General features: G+C 40.0%; 2 protein-coding genes across 2 annotated transcripts in view; one reads left to right on the forward strand and one right to left on the reverse strand.

Moving 5' to 3' along the window:
- The window catches only part of LOC126379293 (dynein axonemal intermediate chain 7-like), a 51,385-nt gene that overhangs the window by 14,809 nt on the left and 21,024 nt on the right, over positions 1-15,552 (reverse strand). The gene's annotated exons all lie outside the window — the stretch shown is intronic.
- Positions 1,359-14,018, forward strand: LOC126379123 (toll-like receptor 4). The gene is made up of 8 exons (XM_050027750.1): positions 1,359-1,743; positions 5,789-6,648; positions 7,677-7,822; positions 9,578-9,746; positions 10,259-11,590; positions 12,397-12,530; positions 12,955-13,082; positions 13,386-14,018. Exons 1-8 carry the CDS (start codon positions 1,727-1,729, stop codon positions 13,597-13,599), a joined length of 3,000 nt encoding a protein of 999 aa, XP_049883707.1. The 5' UTR covers positions 1,359-1,726; the 3' UTR covers positions 13,600-14,018.

Below are 15,552 nucleotides of genomic sequence, written 5' to 3' on the forward strand. Positions count from 1 at the left end.
CCCGGCTGTTAGCCGTAAAAACACCTCCACCAACCCGCATTGGAGCAGCGTGGTGGAGTATACTCCGTACCCGTTGATTGAGGGGAGGCCTGTGCCCAGCAGTGGGACCTATATAGGCTGTTTATGTATGTATGTTTATAATGTAATTGAATTTATTGCGTCATCTGAACATTGGGTGACGTTTAATGGATGTCAATAGCCGACACAGCTTAAGTTGTAAATACAGTAGCATTATTTAAATCTTGAAAATATAGAATAATTTGCATTGCAATGACGAGGGAAAATGTAGATCGAGTTTTATGCCTACATGTGCTATGTCTCTGAGAGACAATGTGACAGATAATTTTATTTACGGCCAAGTAGGTAGTTAACGCTATTTGCGTCAAATCTACTATGAATTGGGTCGTGTATTAGGTTGAAGAGAAATAGTGAATTTCTGATTACTAAATAAAGACAGATCTAAAACTAACGAAAAACATTTTCTTTTTTCTATAACTTATTTATGAATTTTAATCAAGAAAAACGTAATAATAAGTCCGAAATTTCATCACGTTTTTCTATGAATTTTCAGTGTGTTTTTTCATACAATTTCTACCTCTATAGTAATTTCGTGTTTTGACGTTTAGTACAAAGTAACTAGCCTATTACCTCCAAAATACAAATGTATTCTTGGGCATGATGTATAGGAATTTTTTTTATTGTATAAGTAGGTAGGGTTTTTAGATAGGTAGAGGGGAGGCCTGTGCCCAGCAGTGGGACGTATCTAGGCTATTTATGTTTATGTATGTATATAAGTTTGGTACTTATACCTACCCCTTATAACGTAGCATAATTAGAGAGATAGGTCGTCTGTTCGCACTAAGCCTCCTGTCATTCCAGTATGTCATCGCCTTGTGAGGTACAAACAACACTTCGCATCGCGATAGACAACCTAGTTTCAATTGAGGTAAAAAATGTGGTCTCAATTTTTACCCGGATTGGAATTAATTGAAAGAAATCGAAGTTACGTTGAAGAAAATCACAAAGAATGTGATTTTTTAAAAAGGTGCTTATGAGGTTTTCCCTATAAGAGTGTCATTGTAATAGTAGAGTAGACAAAACATGTAAGTACGGTCTATTAGTTTTGCCGTAGATTGCATTTACTGGCTGGTAGAATGTACGAGGTGTTTGTAGGTAACCCCGAGTATGAAAATTCTAGATTGATCTCGAATCATTGTACTGTCTGTTTTCAAACTTATCGCAAAAATCCTTGTCTTTGACATTACATTAAACTGATTAGATATAACCTATAATCTATCCTTATCAATCCATTATCATGTATCGCTCTTTATTTTTGCCTATACCTATCAGTCAATAGATTCAACACACACACATTATTCATATTACCATAATTACATTTTGCGTGATAATATTTTTATAAAAAAGTAAATAAATAGGTACTTAATTATACCTATCTAAATAACTTCCTGTTTTGCTGTTTAATCTATGACCGGTTTCCATATTCAAAATTCGAAAGAATTGTGTGTTCAATATTCTGTGATTTCATTAGTATTGTTGTCTCTTTTTAGTATATTATTGTATGTTAACGAGTGACAAGGACAGTGAACCAATATGAAGTGTTTAGTGAAAATGTGTTTGTGATAATTTTGAGTGTGTGAACGAGTGAATTGAAACGTAAAAGCTATGAATAATAGCTATTATTTCAGTTTTACTGTTTGGATGCAAAATGATTAAAGGTTTAATGTGAGTATTAAGCTGCTTAATAAAAAATAAAAATAGGGTATTTCACTCAAAAAAGGGAAAGCTCACTGACTCACTCATCACGAAATCTTATAGGAGTCTCAAATATTGCATGGGGTTCCTTTTAAGACGTAGGTGCTCATTAAGACGGGATTTTCGGAAATTCAACCCCTAAGGGGATAAAAAGGGGTGGCAAAGTTTGTATGAAACTTCTATAGTTTTAATAATAGGGTTTCACGCCTTCTTTTTTTGGACGTGACTTATAGATTTGCCGCAGATGGCATTAACTACTTGGCCGGACAAATGGGAGGGCTGATTCTCACCCGGTATAAAATTTAAGACAACAAAAATTAGGACGTAGGTGCTCACTAAGACGGGATTCCGGGAAATTCAACCCCTAAGGGGATAAAAAGGGGTGGCAAAGTTTGTATGAAACTTCTATTGAAAGACGCTCTACTTGATAATAAAACACTGGAGAACTTCCAAGTTTTATTTCATCAAATCACACAGAAATCGGGCATAGGTTTCACTAGCCTAGTGGTCGTATCAGACTGAACCGTTCTGGGTCGGACACCTGCCTTTTATCAACTTGCCTCTTCCAGCTAGTCACCCTTCCTCACCAGTTACACTTAGTGTTGCCAATATTAATTACACTTTACCCGATGTTTGTGGGTAAAAATGATAGGGTAAGTAACTGCTATATACTTAGTTGGTATTATTGTTACACTATAGTTTTAATAGTAGAGTTTAACGCGATTAAAGTCGCGGATAACTAGTAAATTATAAAATGCTAATCTACATGTAGAAGCCAGTTTTAATGATCAAATTTCGATCTCGATTTTACATGGACAACTATCTCGCGAGATCTCGTCTAATTTTTCGGGATCAATCCCGAAACATAATTATGACGGGATCCCATTCGAGATTGACGGAATTGGGCGAATCTCCTTGAGTTATACTTTTTTGTTTTGATTATGCTGATTTCCAAAGAAAACTTAATTATTTAGTTAGTGTCCTCTTCTTCTATCGTGTGGTTTGTGATGTGAATTACCAACCCCATCAACCCTGGTTGATTTAATTAGTGATATTGAAGAATAAAGGTTTTTGCTTTCTTTCAAAAAAATATTTTGGTTTAATTACCTCACTATCACAAACAAGTAATTTTCATTTTCCATTTTTTTCCGAGAATTTCGGGATTTCGCAGGATTGATATTTCCAATCCCGCGGGATTTCGAATTTGCGATCTCGAGTCGGGATTCCATTCCCTAATCCCAATGCGATAGTGTAATACATAAAATCGTTTTTTACTGTTTATAACAGATTACTTAATAAGAAGTTTTTTTGTGAATTCACTTTTCTTACATACATACATACATAAACTCACGCCCGTAATCCCAAATGGGGTGGGCAGAGCCACAAGTAATCCAAGACAACTTGCAGCCACTGTTGATACGAAGTCCTAAGATGGATATGATGAACCTTATGGTGATAAGGGATCAGCCTATCGCCCATAACATTACACACACTTTCAACATTCAACATTTAACATTCACTTTTCTTGTGGCATAAAAAAAAATAATAAAGGGTGGAAGGATAAAGTGCTGTTGTACTTAAGAACACTTTATGTGTTTGACGTGACTCATTGTAGATTTGCCTCAAATGGCATTAAGGAGTGGAATTTTTTGCCGTCTTCTGTATTTCCGAATGCATATTACTTTGGTGCTTTCAAGGTCAGAGTGAACAGGCACCTTCTGGGCGAGCTCGATCCATCTCAGGCCTCATCTACGCCTTCGGGCAAGTCTGGGGCCAAGAGCAAACCCATCAAAGGTAAAAAAAAGTATCTACTTGGCCGGACAAATGTGGAGCACTGAGGGCTCTCCCCGATATATAATTTAAGACAACAGGCCTGAGGGTGCCCAGTTGATCGCCAACCTCGGCTCAGGGCGTCGTCTGAGGGGATAATATTTAAAAGAAACAATCGACCCTAGGGTCGATAGCGATAAGCGCTGATTGAGGGAAATCGTCGACCACGCCGGCGGTCGGTATCGGGCTCCTGAAGTGTTTGGTGTCGCGATCTGATTGGCCGCCTCTATGGCTAGAGTAATCGGGTCGTCGGGATCGTATATTACGTCCTTCGGACGCCGATACTTTTCAGTACCGTCCTATACTTAAAGGTTGCCTGGACAAGATTTCTACTTAGCAATAAGGCCGACTATTGTACTCTTTCTATTTCTCTTTTGTATTTTCCTGTTTGTGCTATAAAGTATTTGTTACGTTAAAATGTTATGTTACCGTCCCTAAGCGGGATGGAACACTTCAGTGATAAACAGTGATAATGAATGATGACTAGTTAAAAGTAGTTGAATACAGATACTTAGCGATAGTCTATAATCACTACATAGTATAAAACAAAGCCGCTTTTTCTGTCCCTATATCCCTCTCTCTTTATTTAAGAGCTGCGCTCTTGTCGGTGGAGTAATCGCCTTCATTACTCCATAGATAGGGCGTGTAGAACGGTGGTTGCCCCAATCGCCTTCCGTTCCGCAGTAGGTACACCGACCAATTTCTCAATCGGTGATGTTCTAGCTAGAGCCCCACCAGAATCCATTTCCTCGGCCTCCAACCAGTGCCGATACCGCTGCTGCTCGGCATCAGGGGTGCGCTTTTGAAGTAGCGGCGCCTACTCGCTACGTCACAAGATCGTCATATAGAACCTAAGTAGCATTTTATAGGTTAGCCCGTCCCAGTGAGCTACCCACTACGTTATGCTAATCCTGTCGCTGTTTGGTCGGGGACTGCTTATTTTTATATTCGCAGCTAGCCATCATATCTGATGGCCGTTCCACTATCCGCCACCCGTGGACCCCGTACATGGCCTACAGCTCAGCCTACTACCCTACAGCCGACTACATCTATATCCCTATGTACGCTTAAATCTTTAAAACTACGCAACTGATTTTGATGCGTTTTTTTTAATGGATAGAGTGATTCAAGAGGAAGGTTTATATGTATAATAACATCCATTAAATAGTGGAGAACTACTTTTATTTTTGAGGTTTTTAATGTGATGTCGTAAATAATTTCATTTTTTCCTCAGCATTGCACTCAAGCGAAGCCGGGCGGGTCGCTAGTAATAGATATAACGTACCTATTACGTTTCGTACACACATAGATATCTGCGTAATATATTTTATCTAGATAGGAACTATTCGAACAATATCTACAGTTTATCTTAAACAATGTTTTTATGACGTGACTTTACGTGATTGTAGATTTGCTGTAAACGGCATTGACTGCTTGGCCGGACAAATGGGGAGCGCCGAGAAATTTGAGACAGTAAGCATGACAGTGATCTGTTGGGCGCGAATCGTGTACTTACTGGGTTCATTTCGTCGTAGAAAAAGATCCCCCCCCTACCTCAAATCCAAAAAATCATCCCTTATGTTTAAACTCAACATTTATACCAAAAAAAGTCACCCCTATCGTAAAAATCATCTTCTACATTAAAACGCAATCAATTTGGAATAAAAATGCAACCCTTATGTTAAAAATAAACCCTTCCCCTTATTCCAAAAGCCATCCTTGTTATAAAAAAACATCCCCTACCTCAAATTTCAACCCCTATTCAACAAAATCACTCCTTTACCCAAATCATCCCCAATCTTAAATCTTAACCCTTATATCTATGGAAAAAGTCACCCCTGTTATAAAAATCCTTTTTTCTTATGACGTCACAGGTTTTCATACATATTCCATAGTAATTTTGTGTTTCGACGTTTAGTAACTTCCGGCCAAGTAGTTAATGCCATCTGCGGCAAATTTACAATAAGACACGTCAAAAAAAAAAAGTTTAGTAGAAAGTAACTGATTTGACTAGTTCGAAACTAGCCTATTCATGCATGGTCGCCGGTTTAGAGTACTTTTGACATGACCTTTCGTTAAAACAGACAGAGAGAGAGAGAGAGAGAGAGAGAGAGAGAGAGAGAGAGAGAGTTATTCAGTATGTACTTACTTTTAATTTTTTATTTAGTTATTCTTTCTTTTTCAGACTAACATGCTGTCTAATTCTGATACCACAGAGAGGACTATCAAAAGACAAAGATGTAAGTGCACCAGCACTTGTTAAAAGTGCACTAAATGATGCACTTTCGATATATGCTGTAGAAACAATCTCCACTGAAGATATAAAACATTCCAATGAAGACTTAGAAGATCCTATTGAAGAGACCAAAGAGCTAATATTCTCCAAAGATGAGATTCTAAAGCCCAAATTTTCTCAAACGTCTAGATTCTTCCAATTACAAAAATCTGATGAAAAGTTAAAAGATGAAGAACTATCTAAAGAATCGGAAGCCAATAAGACACAGTCTATAGAAAATAATAATTCTGAAATACTGACGGCATTTGATAACGAACTTCAAAAAGCTGTTAATTCTGCTAAAAAACAATTTACCAATAAAGAATTAATATATTTAAATGAAGAAACTCCATTACCTAGAAGTACAAAGTCTAAAACTCCTAAAGATGTGGCAAACTCTAATCCCAGTTCGAAGGTTAGAGATTCTAAAGATGGTGTGGGAAAACCTCGACACCAGAAAGAGAAGCAAGAAAACTTTGACACCAAACCCAAGACTCCTCCAAAGCCTGGTAAAAGTCCGAAAACTGATCATAACACTTCCCAAAGCCCTGGTAAGGGTCCAGAAAATGATCCCAAAAGTAAAAATCCTCCCGATTCGTCCAGAACAATGTACAGAGGACCAAATCCGTACAGTGCAGGGGACAATCTAACTCCTGACAAAATAGTGACGGCACATTACGACCCGGGCAACAGAAATCATTGTCTGACAGGCTACATGACCAATGTGCAGAACTGGGTTGATGAGTATGGAAACCTTTCCCCTAATATAGGTATGTATACAGCTTCAGTGGTCTAGTGGTCAGAGCGTTGGGCTCACAATCTGGAGGTCTGGATTCCCGATGGGGACATTGTGGAAATCAGTTCGTGAGACTGTCCTCATTTCATTCCTCAAAACGTGCACAACATAAGTCCAATTATAAATAACACTGTCTCAATAATCAGTGTTATAACTGCACAGTACTCTGCAAAAACTCATCTAGGTCATAGGAGCACAAAAAAATAAATATTTTTTGATTTTGCTAAAAAAAAATTGTGTCAGATAATGTCTTTATATGCTCTGGCAAGTTGGCAAGTTATATCCTTTGTTTGGTAAGGGCATTGCAAGCTTGAATCACCTGATTGTTCGAAAAAGTAACATGATTCCTTCGGAAGGCTTCCTAAGCCGTTGGTCACGGGCTACTAGCCCAAACGCCTCCACCAACCCGCAGTGGAGCAGCGTCGAGTATGCTCCATACCCCCTCCGATTGATTGAGGGGAGGCCTGTGCCTAATGAGTTTCCAGGGTACGTTCCTCAAAAATAACATAGATGCCGCTGGCCAAACTATTTTCTCATTACTTACTCAGTTACTTACATAATTATTCAAAAACATAATGGGATGGCAGAAGCATATACGTATATACAAAAATTCCAGCTATAAATAATTGTTGCTTGATACTCGGATCAGATTATGTATAGAATTATATTGCTACCTATATTGTTTCTCTTTATTTTGATCAGAATAATAAGCGGTGGAAGATGTGTTGTGCCTGGGTGTAATAAGGGTCATCATTTACAGCCAAAAACAAAGATAAAAGATGCATTATGTCTGTTATTCATGAAATCCACCACCACCACCGATCCACCGTCGACCTTTTCTTCTCCTCGTGGAAGAACGAAGTCAAGAGCAAACCCATCCTAATAAAAAAAAAGAAGGTTAAACGAAGGATTTTTTACAGCGCAATCTATATTGTTTTTGGGGAACGCAGCTACCAAAGTCCGTCTTTATTTATTCTTGAAATTATTAATCTTTGCTTCCAGAATCGAGGTACTTTGTGGACCTTTCAAGTAGTCGAGACCCGGTTCCCCTGCTGCAGCAGGAGATAGACCACTTTAAGAATACCAACGTTACGAACGCAATACGATACATTAGTCTGGCCAATTGTAATCTTAAACGAGTACCCACCGTAAGTATATGGCGCTTACATACAATGAGGGTCTTTCCTGACTCTCTCTCTCTCTCTTCTTTATTTAAGAGCTGCGCTCTTGTCGGTGGAGTAATCGCCATTCCTCTCTTCTTACCGCCAAATCCTTCACCTCCTGATACGACACGACATGCACCATCTCTTTTATTTGTTTCATAAATGTTCTCCTAGGTCTACCCTTCCTCTCTTCCCTTCATTTTTTCCTTCTATGATGTTTGTTATAAATTAATCGTATCATATCAGGTGGCCAATCATATTTCTTTTCCATTTTCATTACTCCATAGATAGGGCGTGTAGAACGGTGGTTGCCCCAATCGCCTTCTGTTCCGCAGCACACCGACCAATTTCTCAATCGGTGATTTTCTAGCTAGAGCCCTACCAGAATCCATTTACTCGGCCTCCAACCAATGATACCGCTGCTGCCCGGCATCAGGGGTGCGCTTTTGAAGTAGCGGCGCCTACTCGCTACGTCACAAGATCGTCATAGAACCTAAGCAGCATTTTATAGGTTAGCCCGTCCCAGTGAGCTACCCACTATGTTGTGCTAATCCTGTCGCTGTTTGGTCGGGGACTGCTTATTTTTACAACAAAGACTACCCCCAAAAATAAGTACGTTAACATTACGTGAGCCGTGCTTCGGAAGTCACGTCAAGCTCGTTCAGCAAGTCAAGAGAGAGGTCTACGTGATCCAGTAGTTTGAGCGTTGAGCTCACAATCCGCCCAAAAAACATTTTGTGAACCCTAGTTTGGTTAGCACATTACAGGCTGATCACCTGATTGTCCGAAAGTAAGGTGGTCCGTGGTTCGGAAGGCACGTTAAGACATTGGTCCCGGTTACCACTTACTGATGTAAGTTAGTAGTCGTTACATGAGCTATGTGAGGGGCCTTTGGCGGCTCAATAGTAACTCTGATATCAGGGCGGATGGGGTTGGTAATCCATCTCACAACCCACACGATAGAAGAAGATGGTTAAGTACTTACCCACACCTCACCTCATTTTTTTCACTTTCTGTTCAGCCATATCACTGCCTATAATGTCAAAATGCCTAATGCTTTCATATTGAATGCCTTCAGCCATTTGCATAGCTGGTTACCAAAAATAAACTTTGCTTTTTTCTTTTTTGAGTTGTTTGTTATAATAAGTTAAATTAGTTATTAAGTAGAAAAAGAAAATATTTTTCATTTGTTTTAGATCTGAATAAAAACAGATCTAAAGGTGACAAAAACGTATTTTTACTATTTAACTTATTTATAAATTTTAATAAAGAAAAATGTAATAATAAGTCCGACATTTTGTCACGTTTTTCTACGACGTCACAGGTTGCTTTTTCATACAATTTCCCTAGTGATTTCGTGTTTTGACGTTTAGTAAAAAGTAACTGATTTGACTAGTTGGAAACTAGCCTATTACACATTGTTTTAAGTTTACGCGGTTATTATCATAATTAAAGCACATAATAACGGGTTCTTACTTAAATGGGGATATGAGACTCCCGATATTTCGACACTGTTGCAAGTGCCATGATCGCGGGATGACTGATGAGATTGCAACAGTGTCGAAATATCGGGAGTCTCATATCCCCATTTAAACGCGGTAAGAACCCGTTATTATGTGCTTTAATTATTACACATTGTTTTAAGTTTACGCGGTTAACACCGGGAGTCTCATATCCCTTTTTTAAACGCGGTAAGAACCCGTTATTGTGTGTTTTAATTGGCCTATTACAACTTTCCAGATGTTCGCCGTGGAGGACAGTATCGGCCGCGCGCTCCACTCTACGGTGGAGTACCTTACGTTTTATGGGAACGAATTCAGCGACATTAGCACGGCTGGCGAGCAGTTCGGCGAGTACTTTAACGCTACCAGTGCTCACGAGATGCTCGACATGGCTGTCATGAGGCCCGGTATGGACTTAACATCATCTCCCGTCTTTTCAGGGTCCGCTTACCTAACCTGACGATTTGACAGGACCGGTTTTCGCAGAAGCGACTGCCTGTCTGACCTTCCAAAAATGCATACAATGTGGGTTTCTCTCACGATGTTTTCCTTCACCGCTGGGCACGTGATAATCATTTATGATCCAAACATGAATTCGAAAACAATTTCGACACACCTGCCTGTGCTGGGATTCAAACCTGCGACCTCAAAGTGAGAGGCAAACGTTTTACCAACTGGGCTACCACGGCTCCCCCGGTTATGGACTTAATACATCACTAATTTAAGAGCCACGCTCTTGTCGGTGTAGCGGTGTAGTCTATAATTATCGTTTTGAGCTCATATTTAATCAATACCTACATCATAATTACTATCTTTCCTTCTGATAAAACTGTTAAAACTATTAGTGATATTTTTTCAACGACTATGACTAATATTACTTTGATAAACGCTGACTTTTGTTCTTTTTTTATCACTCCAGCCACCTCACCGTGGACCGCTGGTTTCCAACATGTCAAATTTTCAAAACTCAAAGAACTCGATTTACGCAACTGCCGCATCCAGCAACTGAACGACAACATATTCAGGAGCATGCCATATCTAGAAGCTTTATATTTGGGTGAAAATGACATTGTTTTCATAAGTGCCAACGCGTTTGCCGGATTGGAAAGTCTGATGCATTTAGATTTGAGCAGAAACTGCGCTAAAGAGGACAAAGTGATTGTCTTCGAGCACGAAAGAGTGCTTAGTAATCTTGGGAATTTAACATCCTTGGATTTATCAATGAGCATTATTGAACAAAGAGGCGTCATGCAGTTTAAAATACTTGGGAAAAACTTAGAAAGGCTCTCACTATGTCACACAAGAATATCGCAACTCCCACCTCATATATTCAACGGTACAGCTATAAAGTATCTCGACTTATCAGGGAATGATGGTATTCTATCAGGGCCTAATACTTTATCCGGCTTGGAAAGCACATTAGAAGTCTTATACGCCAAAGGAGTCGGGCTGAAAAATTTCGACACATTCTATAGGTTTCGCAACTTACAATTATTGAACATAGAAAGTAATGAACTCAATCAGGTGGGTCGAACAGTAATAAGATCTTTGAGAAACCTAAAGATTTTAAACTTGAGCAAGAACAGACTCACGACGTGGTTCCAACCGATATTTGGACAAACGAAACTGCAATTCTTATCCGTGACAGAGAATAACATTAATTTGATATCGGAACAGATGCTGATGGATATCCAGAACATATCCTTTGTGGGATTCTCTGGGAACTTCATAGTATGCAATTGCCATTCCAGAGAGCTTTACGAATTGGCTTATCGTAATCAGAACAAGACTGTGCCTTCATTTGAGAGCTTAATACAAGAGCCGCACGGTCGTTTTTCATTCCAGAGTGGGTTTGAAGACTTCTACAGTATAGTCTCTGCAAGAAGGTACATTAGTAAAAGATGCCAAAATGAAACTCAAGATTCTTGCTCTGAGCCTGAGGATTTAGAATCTGATGGAAGCTTCCAGTTTTTCGATTACGACTCAAATGGTTACAAATGCTTGATGGTGGCTGAAGCCAAATCAGTTTCTGTATCAGAGGTGGACACTTGTCTTCAGACGAGGAGTGAGGATTGGATAGAGGCGATAGAAGACGGGTGGAACAAACTGTTGCTGCTGTTGTTGGTACCAGGGGGACTCCTCTTGGTGCTCATAATGCTGTACATCTACAGAAGGAACCTGTGGTACTTCTGTATCACTATGAGAAATACTGCCACGTTGAGTTTGATTAACAATGGGACTGTGGTTGATGGTAAGTTTTTATTACTTACTGAAGGACTTCCCAGGCTACGTTCTACGTTGACATTTGGATCAGATTATGTATAGAATTATATTGCTACCGATATTGCTTCTCTTTATTTTAATCAGAATAATAATGGCTGGAAGATGTGTTGTGCCCGGGTGTATCGACAAGGGTCACGGAGGCTGTCAATGGAAACAAACTCGCCTCCTTATATAATGTGGGTTGTGAGGTGGATGACTAACCTCAACAAGCCTCAGGGTTACTATTGAGCCGCCAAAGGCCCCTGACATGACTCAAGTAACGACTACGTACTTACATCAGTAAGTAGTAACCGGGACCAACGGCTTAAAGTGTCTTCCGAAACACGGATCATTTTACTTCTGGACAATCAGGTGATCAGCCTGCAATGTCCTAACCAAACTAGGAACAACAAAGTGATTAGTCCCCACCGGGATTCGACCCGGGACCTCCGGATCGTGAGCAGAACGCTCAACCACTGGCCATGGAGGCCGTTAGCTCGCCTCTTGGGACTTTAGTTAGTATTTACCTGCTATTCATGTATTATGGAGAGAGTTGGTCCCAGTATGCTGCCCTGAGGTACGCCTAAGTTTATTACTCTTCTCTTTAACACTTGCAAGGACAGAACGTCTAATGACGTTCCGATCCCAAGGTGTCATATTACTATTATGAACCATCAATGACCCATGATCTCTGTCCGTGAAAGGGTTAACGTAGCTGGCGACGAGTATCTATGACAACTCTTCGGGGCTGCAGGCGTGATGTCTTGTAATGTTATGTTTTATGATTATTCCCAGAATGTACGATCTTCAACTACGACGTCTTCGTCTCCTACTGCAACGAGGACCGCAACTGGGTGTTGGATCACCTTCTCCCCCACGTGGAGAAGGATTGCAACATCAGTGTTTGCCTGCACGAAAGAGACTTTCAGGTAACCACTGACGTAGGTCTGCCAGCCATTTTTCCCCAAATCCCCTGGTAGTTTCTACGGTAGACGGTACTAAAAAGTATCGGCACCCGAAGGACATAATATACGATCCCGACGACCCGACTACTCTAGCCATAGAGGCGGCCAATCAGCTCGCACACATATCACAAAAATCACTTTGTGATCCCTAGTTTGGTCAGGACATCACAGGCTGATCACATGATTGTCTGAAAAGTAAGATGATCCGTACTTCAGAGGGCTTGTTAAGCTGTTGGTCATAACCGGTACTACTTATAGATGTAAGTAAGTAGTCGTTACATGAGCCATGTCATGGGCCTTTGACGGCTCAATAGTAACCCTGACACCACTATCCACACGATAGAAGAAGAATATCCAAATATGTAGCTCAATAGTATTTTTTTTTCAGGTGGGTCTTTCGATTCTGGAGAACATAGTGTCGTGCATGGACCGCTCCCGGGCCATCATGCTGGTCATCTCCCAGCGGTTCCTACTCAGCCAGTGGTGCCAGTTTGAGATGCATCTGGCTCAGCACAGGTATATTCTTTGCCTTTTTATTAGCCTTCTGACTTTGCATCACAGTGCCGGTTCCAATTGGTTCCAACACCGGCTTGAACTTGGAGGTGGAACCACCGATTTCGACTTTTGAATCCACATAATATCTCCTTAGCATTATCCAGTTTTTCACAGGGTCCGCTTACCTAACCTGAAGATTTGCCATGTCCGGTTTTTTATAGAAACGACTGCCTGTCTGGCCTTCCAACCCTAATAAACAATATATAATGAGAGAGAGAGAGAGAGATGTTTGAAGAACTAAAATTCAATTGTATATCTTTTCAGACTCCTAGAAACTCGCCGAGAAGACCTGATCCTGGTGCTCCTAGAAGAAATACCACGCCGGCTGCGACCAACGACTCTTCACTACCTGATGCTGACCAAGACCTACATAGTCTGGCCGAGGAATGAGAGCGAGTACCCTGTCTTCTGGAGGCGCCTGATGAGGAGTCTCGTCGCCCAGCGATTGAAGACCCCTGACAACGTCTCTTTGGTTTAAAAGCACTAAAGTTACACTAACTTAGTTGTGAAACGCGATATTGACTTAAAACACAGCGAGACGCATACAGCCAACATGACACTGTTGGATCGTCGATCCCTAGTCACACTACCAACTTGTGGCTAGCGGGGTACTATTTTCAGTTCTACGAATAAATAATAAGTTCGGTATCCAGAAAACATCCTTTGGCGGCAAATGTTAAAATTGTTAAAGTTGTTTAAATTGTTACTATAATTATTTCGAAAACTCCGATTCCGCTCAAGCCTTTAAAGACCCTGCTGGCGGGGTCAGCGATTTTCCTTTAGCCCTGTACGCTATTGGCGATTATTCATTTTCATTGTAGGTAGGCCATTTTAGGGCAATTTTGTGTTGTATGACTGATTGTATTTTTTTTTTATTTTAATAAATGATTAAGTGTATTGTGTTTTTAATTATTTCCCTCTTAGATATAGAAGCATGAAAGTAGGGTTAATGCCGTAGAAATGCCATTTTTTTTGACGTGACTTATTGTAGATTTGCCGCAGATGGCATTAACTACTTGGCCGGACAAATAGGGAGCGCTGAAGGCTCTCACCCGGTACAACGTTTAAGACAACAGGCCTGAGGGTGCCCAGTTGGGCGCGACGCTCGGCTCAGGGCGTCTGAGAGGAAAAATATTTGCAAGAATTAATCGACCCTAGCGGGTCGATAGCGATAAGCGCTGATTGAGGGAAATCGCGATCACGCCGGCGGGGTCGGTATCGGGGTAGAAATGCCATTTGATACTATGGAATTTGTATGAAAAAGCAACGTGCGACGTCATAGAAAAACGTGACAGAATGTCGCATTTATTATTACTTACGCAAATGCGCAAATTTAAAACTTATTTATTTAGTTTTAAAAAGAAGAAAGAATACGTTTTTTCGTCATATTTACATCTATCTGTCTTTATTTAGTAATCAGAATTGCATAACTTATCTTTGACCTGGGAAACTACCCAATAGGCTACTTTACAGTGTGCGTTACCCCAGCAAGAAAGTATCTCCTAGAGTTATATGAGTAGAACGTATAGTTGGTGCCTTATCTGCTGTAAATGTGCCCCACATAAAAAATGTGTGCCCCCTGTCGTTTCGAAAAAAAATCGAAAAAACGATTCTTGCTGGGGTAACGTTTTTCTAGCAGGAAAATTCTAAACGAATGATCGGAGAGAGAAAAACTGTGCATGGCCAGATAGCTTATATGTGTGCCAAAATGTGCCCCCAAAAATAAAATCTGTGCCCCTTCAGATTTTCGAGATATTGCATTTCCTGCTGGAGTAACGTTTTGATGAATAGTATATCTCTAAAACCATTGCATGTGCCCCTGTAGAATAAACATACGCGAGTAGCTCTTAATGTGTGCCCCTTTGTGCCCCAATTAGATTTTAGAAAATATTTATAGTTTTCAAGTTATCGCGGTTTTATGAAAACCCGAAAAAACATCGCAGCGCCTAAATGAGACAAGGCATAACTTCGCTGAAAACTGTATTCGGTCTTTCTTGACGCTAATAATAACCATACAAAGTTTCAAAAATGTTCATGCATGCGTTTTTGAATAATCTTGCTAAAAGTAAAAACGATGGTGTCATAACTTTGACGGCAAAATACAAGGAACTGGCACAATCCCAGATGTGTAGGTGTAAACCAAAATCTTGTGCCTTTAGTCAAAAATATATGGTGAAAATATTGAGCTTCAAATGTTACGCATTAAGTAAATATAAACAAAAAACCAAAATATGTAAACAACGGCTGGTTATCCGACCAAATTTGAATGACTACTAAAAAGCGACGGATTCATACATATCGATGACCTTCTTTACTTTACTCACTAACCGGTTCACACGTGTTGTGCCTGAGTGCACTGAAGTAGAAAAGTAATAACTAATAAAATAAAGTTTTTATTGGATTATATTTTAATAGCTGTTTCTATGACCTT

Source organism: Pectinophora gossypiella, chromosome 28, assembly GCF_024362695.1.
Source record: "Pectinophora gossypiella chromosome 28, ilPecGoss1.1, whole genome shotgun sequence".
Taxonomy (NCBI): Eukaryota; Metazoa; Arthropoda; class Insecta; order Lepidoptera; family Gelechiidae; genus Pectinophora; species Pectinophora gossypiella.